We start from the raw sequence: 10,111 nt of genomic DNA on the forward strand, positions 1-10,111 counted from the left end.
ACAATTGCCCAGTGTAGCAGTAGTTTTTATAGTACTAGTAATTGTTATTTTTGTTGTTGTTTTTATTTCCTGTAGTAGTATTATAGAATGCTTGTAGTAATAGTAGGGGCAGTAGTAATTATAAAAATGGCATTACTTTTATTAGTAGTCTTGGTAGTGTACAATACTAAATATGTTCTATAAGGATATTGAAGGGTATAAAAACTTCTACACACTGTGTACGGCACAGGTATTCTTTTTTTACAATTAGTAGTATTATTTTTTTCTTTACAAAATATTGATATAATTCCCTTGTACATGAAAAGTAAGACGCAAGTTACAAGTTATTGAGTTTGATACCAAAAGAAAATGTTATCCTCGAAATTAGCCTACAAAAAGAAGTGATATCCAACAAAAAACATTCCTGTAAAAGAGCCAAGTACGAGTGGCCTTAAAAAGAATTGAAATCACAAAAATAGGCGCCAAGTTCTGGTGGACAACAGTTACACTCACTGGCTCATTTCAAATTTAGATTTGAAACTTGGTTGTTGTCCGTATGGTTACCACTAGCTCACAATTATGTCAAACTACTTTATAATTTTCAACAGACAACATAGGCAAGTTTCAAATCTAAATTTGAAAGTGATTCCTTGAGTGTTTGTAACTGTTGTTCACCAGAACTTGGCGCTCATTTTTGTGATTTCACTTCTTTTTAAGGCCGCTCATACTTGTTTTATTTTTTTTACAGGAATGATTTTGTTGGATTAAATTATTACTGGTCGTGGTGATGGCATTAACCTACCCTTGATGTCATTTATAGAGTAATAATTTTTTTCTTTGCTCACTCGACAAAGCAAATTTGTCTATAATATCGCTGTTGGGAATGCATTCTAAAATGTATTTTTCGGAAGAAAGGACAAGCATGTCGGAGAGCCATACATCTTCCATGCTGCTTCTTAGTCTATTTTTTACAATCTTTACTTTACTCATAATCCTCTCTGCTGAGCAACTCGTTGCTGGTAATGACAGAAGTATCTGGTATAATATTGTTAGGTATGGAAAACCAGACATATTCAACAAACGCCTGTAAGGCCTAATGAATCCTTTCTTCACCCACTGATCCAGTGATCTTTGTTTGGCCATTTTATCGTCATTACTTACACCATCAGATTTGTTCTCACAAGAATCTTGGAAGTCGTCTTCATTATTTTCACTCTGACTCCCGACACTCGAGCAAAGTACATCGTCCAAATCGATGTTCGGGTAGCTTACTTTGTACAATTTACTAAACACATTAACTTCTTCACACTCGATGCCATAATACTCACACAAATCACTGACAAGAACCGGGCTTAGAGTACCATCCATACTTTCAGCAACCCTTCATGTGAAAAGTATGCCATTTGTGAGACAATATTCAGAGAGCTTTCAGGAAAACGATCCTGCAGCTGTTGAGTCAAAGAGTCAAGTAGTTGAAAGTACACTTCTGTTCGCAGTTTGGCTATTGGGTCACTAGTTGTTTCATGAATAGCAAGCTCGTCCATGAATCTTTTCCTTTTGCGAATTCTTCTATTGGAAGTTTGCTGGAGGTTGTGTTGAACTCTAAACTGACTAATGCAATCCGCCATGTTGCTCCAAGCTCCGTCGCTTCTCATTGCCTCCAGTTTGGCTACAGTCTCAGAAACAACTGTCGGAACAATTCCATAGTCAATGTTTTTTTGACTGTAAGCAAACAATCACTGGCGACAGAACTTTAAAAATTTCTGAAACGATCAGCATGGTTGCAACGGTATCATAATCGCATATTGATTTTAGAAGTCCTTTTGCTGAATCTGTTTCTGAGTCTTCGGATACGTCCTCTAAAGCTTCTATTAACTTATCGTAGCAACTGATGATTGTTTTAAGAGCATCACTTTTGCTCCACCATCTAGTCGTGTTGATTCTTTTCAGTCGCATTCTTCTAGCCTTACATGGACCTTTTTTCAATTTTTCAATGAAGGTGTGATGCTTTTTGTGGCCAAACATAAACACATAGAGCTCTTGTAGAATTGAGAACATGTGTCGTACTTGAGGACAAACATCCATAGACTTCTCAACGACCAATGCAAACCTATGTGAACTACACCAAATGTAGTAAGCTTTAGGACATTCTCTAAGTACAAATGACTTAAGTCCATTAAATTTACCAGACATATTTCCTGCGCCATCCATACTCTGACCAACCATACCATTTGTATCAATTTCAATTGTTCGCAGAGTATTAAACAGCTCAGATGACAAGTGTTCGCCCGTTGTGTCTCCACTGGTAAACACTTTAACAAGTCGCTCCTCTGGCTTCACATTTTCTTTCATTTTTCCATGCCCATCTCTGTGTTCGACATATCGAACTAACACGGTGGTACGTTCCTTTTTGCTTACATCTTGTATAAAGTCAAGAATTACGGAGTATGTGTTGGTTTCATTAAAACGCTTCACGATTTTTGAAACAACCATTTCATTCATAATGTTTGTTAAATCAAATATGTTTCTGTAACTAAGGAAATTAGATCCAAGTTTTGTTTTGCTTTCTTTTGATTTCTTAAGCTTATCCAAATAAACTCTTGCGTCCGGGTTATACTTGGCAAGCACTTTGAAAAGATTTACAAGTTTTCCGTTCAGTGAATCTTTATTTCTAAAGGGCAACATCTCCTCCAATAGATAACGGCAGCAATCTATAATGACAGATAGAACTTCACGATTGTGATTTACCAATTTGTCACCTTGTTCAGTCAGATCTTTGTCAACCGTTTGTTTACAGATCCACTGAAGCCTTGCAATTTGCGAAGATGTGTGGTTTTTGGATTTTTCATGGAGTTCTATATCTCTATCTCCTCTGTGGTCTGTCCATCCCCTATAACCTGTAGTGCCCCATATACTTCTTTCTGTTGGTAAAGAAAATAACAGGCAATGCAAGCGAAAGACAGCATCATAGTGCTTACTGTAAACAAGCCATTTCCGTTCTTGTGTGGTTCCGTTTGGTAGAATAGCTATCTTAACTTTTGGATTGAATTTCCTTCCACACGAAGTTGGAAAATCCATAGAGTTTAGATTTTGGGATTCTAATTTTAAAGCCTGATTACTAAGTTCTGGTGAAAGATTTTTATTTGCATAGAAAGCTGGATCTTTTGAATCATCCAAACATGTTGAAGTTTGCGTTGAGAGGGAAGGCTTGGTTATTTTTTCTGGTTCATTTTGAAGAATAGGACCTTCTTCTGGTGGCAGGTCAGGCTCGTTGACGGAAAATTCAATTCCTGCGTCGGGAGAATATGATACATACGTTAATTCAACATCGTCTGTTGTTTTATTGTCAGACTCAGAACTTAATCTGACTTCTTTGCCGTGCGTAATTTCATTGCGGTTTTCATTAGTGTTTGAACTGGACGCAGATGTAGAAGCTCGAATGTATTCTTCTTCAATAACCGGTAATCTGAAAAGAGACAAACACCCGAGCTGTAAATATTCATCTTTTGTAAATGAAAAGTGGTAAGTAAAATAGATATGTACGTTATTTTTAACCTCTCCACAAACATTAAAAAAAAAAAAAAGCGTTAAAATTCTGTACACTTCCTTTAATTATAAAGGCTGTACAAGCTGATTTCAACAAAGTTTTCTTATTTTCATTTAGTATTGCATTAAAGTACACTTACTGCAGTGTAAAAGTGATACTTACTGCAGAGATCATATTACTAACTAACATTTAGTAATCAAAGAAATATCAGAGGATGGGAGAAATGGCCCTTGCATCTACCGGTAGAGCTACTAGTAGAACTCGGAATACGCCCATAATGTGCTCATTATGAATGTTCAAGTCGAAAAAGGTCTGTTTTCGCTATTCTCAAGAAAGCGGAGCCATAGACTACTAGCTTTGAACGGTGATAATCTAACCGCTAGGACCGGGAGACCATCTGGTGAATAATCATAACCACCCGGTCGCAGCAGTAATACATCCACATAATGTATTAACGTGCATTTGTGTTGCGACCAAGGGGTTGCGATTGCTCATCAGATGATTTGCTAAATTCTCCAATCGCTAGGGTCTGCCCATCAGCACTTATTCAGGAGCTTGTCCAATTCGTACGGTTTATACACGAATTTTCACCATCTTTGCAAAGTCGTTTTGAAATTGTTTTTTATGGAGCCTATCTGCCAACAAGAAAAGGAGAATTTAGAAATGTTTATGAACACATGGTACCGAGGGGGGAAAGATTTTACTAAGTGCCGAACCAGGGGCGCCGGAACCGGGGGGGCAAGGGGGGCAGTTGCCCCTCCTGAAATTTTCAAAGGGGGCAAGATACTCGTTTTGCCCCCTCACTTTCAAACTGTAAAAACATCACACAACACTCATTATATGAACTAAATTTTGCCTTTTATAGTAATGTGAAAAAAAAATCTGTTTTCCAGATTCATCTTTCTCCTTGAAACAAGGGACCGGGCGCTTTTTCTGCCCCCATGTTAGACAGAAAGAATTAGGAAAAATAATTGAAAATTCTCTTTATTTCCATTGGTGTACATTCTCAAAACACTGTAAATTCTTTGAAAATTGTTGTTTAAGTAATCGTAAGTCTGCAATATGAAACGAGTCGTCGAGAGAGGTTTTAAACAGATAGAAAAATATAACAGTTTAAATGAGTAACAGGACACTTAGGGTCTAAATACATTTCCCATACAGTTAAATTAATGTTCTTACAAACAATATGCAGAGTGCTGTAAGTTTTATAGTGAGGAGGAAAAATGTATAAGGTAGGATTAATAATTCAGAGCATATGAAAAATGCGAACTCTATTGTCGTTCCGTTCGTTTAATCGTTTCACTACCATTTTTTTTTTCGGAGTGAGAAACATTAATGTATGGCTATTTTAAGTTGTTCTCAAACGTATAAATATATATTAAAAAAAAAAAAACATTTTCCACCGTTTCGTTTTTCGACGTGGGAAGGGTGGGACATTATGTATCCCTCTGATATTTTTACGTGGGACCTATATGTCCCAGTGGTATTGACATGAATGATCATCTTGTATTTTCAATTATGAAACGTATATTCTCAGAAAAACAATTGGGTCGTATTTATGATTACAAATATTTTACATTTCGGCATCCTTTTTCAAATTACAGTACATGCAACCACTGCTTTATCACTAGCACATTGTTCCTCACTTTCATCTGTTCCATTATCACTTTCATTGTTTACGTTCACTCCCACTACTGTCTATTTGATAATGTTAATAAGAATTCTGTGAACCATTAGCAGGCTTCTCTTTACCAGTGGAACATTGATTTATAGCAATAAAATGTGGTAAATTACCAGGGGTCCTCTGAGAATGTATCGTGGGACACAAATGTCCCAGTGGTAGTGAAAGGATTAAGATATGTGTGCAGAAATAGAACACCTGTTTCAGCTCTCCTTTCAGACCAAGTTTGTAAACAATAATAAGGAAGACAGTCACTGCGTATAATAACTAGTAGTGTTAGATATTTAGCTCGCAATGGTCAAGCAATCAGTGGACATTTGCATAGTACGGGTAATTTGATGTCACTCATGGATAAAAGAAAAATGGGTGTGCCTGTTCTCAGCCAATGGATTAATCGACAGGATAACTGGCTTAGTGCTGATTGAAAGAATGAAATTTTAAAGATTATGGGACATACAATGTAAAGAGACTTGGTAGCAGAAGTTAAAGAGTCTCCATTTTATGCAATCATAGCCGATATTTAAAAGAACAGTTGTCTCTGTGTGCGCTGTATTGACTCTGATTAATCAAACCCAACAAAATATTTATGGAAATGATCACCCCACATGACACAAAATCGGAAACAGAATTCACGATCAAAGATATTCTAACGAAGCCTAACCTGAATACAGAAAATATAAGCGAACAGTGTCATGATGGTGCTGCTATTATGTCAGGACGAGTGAATGGTGTGCAGAAGATAACTTCGACTCAACATCCGAAAGCTGTATGCATTCATTGCAATAATCATGCAGCCGACATTGTTCTTGAACCCTGTAAAACTATCAACGAAAGTAATCCTAAATATTTGCTGCCTGTTTGTCCTACTCGCTGCCGTTGTGTTAGGCGATTTCAATCTACTACAAACGAATTCAAATCACGTTGGAAAAGAATCATCAGTAATACAAGTGGTCCAAATGATGTTCAAAAAGTAATTCTAAAAGGGTATTTGAGAAGAATGAACAAATTCGGAATGATATTTTTTCTGATAGTCAGTATACGTGCTATTGTACCTTGCGGACAACTGGCGAAAGTGCTTCAAAATTCTGAAGTTTTTGCTTCTGGAGCTAAAAGAGCAGCAGCGATTCTATCTAGAGGACACTCTGAGCAACCTACGAACGAACAGTGCATTTGAAAACATCTACAAGGAAGCAAAGGGAAATACAGACAGACTACACTTAAAATTGCCCACTTCATCAAGATCAAAAGAGAACATCAATTAGGTTGGAGGACACTGATAATCCTTGTATAACAGCTAACCTAGAACTTGTATCAGATCTTTCAAAATTGTACTTAGAAATCATTGACTATTTGTTGAATGAAGTGCAGCGTCGTTTCAATCAGCCAGGCCTCAAACAACTCATAAAACTATAGAAGATACTTTCTGAAGGAGCTATATGTGCTGATGGGCCTCTCTCGAGAGAATATTTGAAGCAGGAATTGGGAGTTCACTCGGATTTTAACCTGGATAGATTATATGGTCAGCTCAGGCTGCTTCATCCTACCTTGATGACGACTGAGTCGCTGCCGACCATCAGAATATTAAAAACTATTAGTGCTGAAACCTCAATTGTTCGCAGCCTTCTCGACCAAGTTGTTCGTCTAGGGACTTTCATTCTCACTATGCCAGCTTCTTGAGCATTTGCGAAAGATCATTCAGCTATTTGCGTCGTCTAAAGACTTATTTGAGGACGTCCATTTTGCAGGAAAGATTGGCTCATCTGCTCTTGTTGCATATGTGTAGCGACCAGACTTAAACAACATTGCAAGAGAATTCATATCAAAGACAAGCGAAAGAAAATATACTATTGGTCAATTTAAAAAAAAAAAATGAATGTAGAATTACTTAAGTGAAAATATTATGCGAATTATAACCAATTAATTAAATAACAAAATAGCACTTAAAATTCAATATAAACTTAAATTATTCCTTATTAATTGTGTCGCACTTTATTAGTGAATATAATGTGATTAGAAAGAGAGGTGAATGTGATAAACTGGATATACTGAAGTAAGTGTAGTAAAAAATATAAATAACTCTGGATAATTAGTGTAATTGAATTTTCTATATAAGTTTTATGAAGTCTTTAGGGAAAATTCCATTTTTCCATTTCTGGTACGAAGTCAAGTAGGTAGAAAAAATATATTTTCTTATTTTTCCCTTAATTATGTAGCCTGTTTTGTAATGTACAAGTTACTTTCTACTACAAAGTGCTACAAAGTTTGTACTTCTAAATAGCAAGTTCTATTATTACAGTGTACAGCAACACCAGAACTGGATTTTTAAAAACATAATTTTAATTTCCTCTCTTCAATAGTGTCCGTGTGACCATACAGTTAAAAATATGTACCAAAATATAAAATGGTAAAATACAGTTAAAAATATGTACCAAAATATAAAATGGTAAAATACAGTTAAAAATATGTACCAGTATATATTTTAAAATGGTAAAATTTGTACTTACAAACAGTCATTGTGAGCAGTACAAATTTTACAATTTTATATGTTTTTAATTCTGATTTCAGTGGTTGAGAATTTCTGCAGCAGACCAAAATCCAGCACAAAACTGACACGGGATTAATTAATCTAAAGATGTAAACTAAGATGCCTCTAATAGATGGAAATTTCACTCTCACGAAACTGTTTACAGCATCATTTATTATTATTATTATTATTATTATTATTATTATTATTATTAAAAATCAAATCAAATTATTGTTATATTACAAACATATATTCTTATTGTCTTACCTATGTTACATTCCCGTGTCTATTTTCAAGACAGTAGTTTGCCCCCCCAGCTAAAAAATACTTCCGACGCCACTGTGCCGAACACTCAGAAAAAGTGACTGTAACTCTGACAAAAAATCTTACGTGTAAGGGCAAAAATGTTATTATTAGTCACTTAAACTAGAAATGATACTTAGTAACATTTTTGCCCTTGTATTTAAAAATTTTAGTCAGGGTTACAGTTACAGTACCGTCAAATGGGGTGAATAGAGACACATTTTTGGCTATATGAGAATATAAGTCTGGTAATGTTAAAGATTTCGCGTATCAGATTATTCCGAAAGAAAGGTCTTAATATGCTAATGAATTTCAGTAAACGTCATATTAATTTATCAACTCCGCTTTTCTTCACCTTGATTTTTCTTAATGTTTCTATTCACCCCTACCCATGGGGTGAATAGAAACAATTACTTTATTTTCATTGTTGTTTCTTTTATACTATTGGAAAGGTAAAAAAGAAACAGCGTATTTGTTGAAACGAACTATTTATTTGATACCTGCAAGATATTAGTTCAATAAGACCAGTATTACATAAGTTACAAACTTATAAAACAATACAATGCACAATATAGGTATAAACGACCATGTAGTTTTGATGATATTTGAATAAGATTTAAACCACTGAAATCATCAGGGAAACTTATCATGAGTTGAGTTGATTTTGAGGTTTACGTCCCGTTCAGCAGCGAGGCTATATGAGACGTGGACCTACTGATTAACGTAGAATCAGAACTACATGAGCTCCCGCCGGGAATCGAACCCGGGTCTCCCACGCCAAAGGCGCGTACGCTAACCGCTTAGCCACGAAGGGGCCCGAAAGTTATCATATTCTTACGCTTGTGCATTCGGTAGGAATGCTTTCGTCGTCGTTTTGAAGAAAGAAAGGAAACTATTATCGTTAACTTGGGAAATATAGCTCACTGGTAGAATTGAGAGGTAACTGAGAAGACGACGAGCGTTTTAGTTTATAGGGCATGTGGGTAGAAATAAATAAAAACAAATATTTAAAAAAAAAAGAGAGTCGAGAGTTTGTTTAGGAAGAAAGAAAAGGAAGGTTGTTTGGGCGTTTAGGACCTTGGATGTGTATTCCGTACCTCCGTTCCTGGTCGTCGACTGGTGGTCTCCATGTCTCGGCTTCTGTGTCGAATTGGCGAGGAACTTGGTATAGGTCTCTCCTGTCGTTGCTCACACTCGCTCCTCGTGAACTTTACCGCTCCTCGTGTACTTCACCGCTTCTCGAGTGCTACTCCCCTCTTCCGGGTCCTGGGACGTTTTTATATGAAACAAAGTAGGAAGATGGCCGACGAAATTACGGAAAAACATCCAAAGTACGCACGTGTAGGATTCAGGAAAGTGCAAGGTAAATGGAATTCTCGACTTATTTAATAATTTGTCAACAGTTACAGAACGCTTTGGTTACATCAGATTACATAAGTTACATAAATTTACCAAGAATGAAGAATGAGGAATCGTCTACTAAAGAGAATTTTGAAATGTTTGCTGACTGTCTTATTATTCCAAGTTGTGTCTGTCTCTCATCATCCACAGAAAATAAAGAAAGAAAAAAAATAAAAAATAATATCGTTTTTAAATCTTGATTTGTTTATATACTGAATATTAAAAATATTAGGGAAATCCAATATCTCTACATTCCCGCCACTAAATCTTACTGAACGACGAAAAGAGGAACGCTGTCGTTACAGGTCCAATTACTTATTGAACGCACTGTATATCTTTATGTATGTTAAATACATATAAAAAAATAATTAATCACACATCACTAAAAAAAAACACTTAAATCACTAGCGTTAACAGATAATAAAATGTAGCACTAAACCAATCAATCAATCAATATTTGAAGAATAAACACACAAGAAAGTTAATTTGTCAATTTGAAAGCATCATCTTTCAATGTCTTGGATAGTTCCTGTCTTTTCTCCCATTTAAATAGTTGACGTAATCGTTAAGATACTGAAGCACATGGTCTTGTTTATAACATTGAACTTGAAACTGTAGAATGCTGAATCGGCAGAGTCTCAGCTGCAAGATAATCTACTCCAGCTTGGTCGTTGAC

General features: G+C 35.8%; 1 protein-coding gene across 1 annotated transcript; it reads right to left on the minus strand.

Annotated features, from left to right (window-relative positions):
• Nucleotides 1–1,686: 1,686 nt before the first annotated feature.
• LOC145666056 (zinc finger MYM-type protein 1-like) lies at nt 1,687–6,550 on the minus strand. Its single transcript, XM_081733155.1, has 2 exons — nt 6,507–6,550; nt 1,687–3,445 (listed from the first exon to the last, which is right to left on the minus strand). Exons 1-2 carry the CDS (start codon nt 6,548–6,550, stop codon nt 1,687–1,689), a joined length of 1,803 nt encoding a protein of 600 aa, XP_081589281.1.
• Nucleotides 6,551–10,111: the final 3,561 nt, after the last annotated feature.

This window comes from Thermobia domestica, chromosome 12, assembly GCF_964235325.1.
Source record: "Thermobia domestica chromosome 12, izTheDome1.hap1.1, whole genome shotgun sequence".
Lineage (NCBI taxonomy): Eukaryota > Metazoa > Arthropoda > Insecta > Zygentoma > Lepismatidae > Thermobia > Thermobia domestica.

What these genes read in the sequence shown, in the direction of transcription:
- LOC145666056 (XM_081733155.1), bottom strand. Translation starts at nt 6,550, where the DNA reads ATGATTTCTAAGTACAATTTTGAAAGATCTGATACAAGTTCTAG. An exon ending in AGATCTGATACAAGTTCTAG is followed by an intron (nt 3,446 to 6,506) that starts GTTAGCTGTTAT and finishes GTCTCTTTTCAG; the next exon opens with ATTACCGGTTATTGAAGAAG.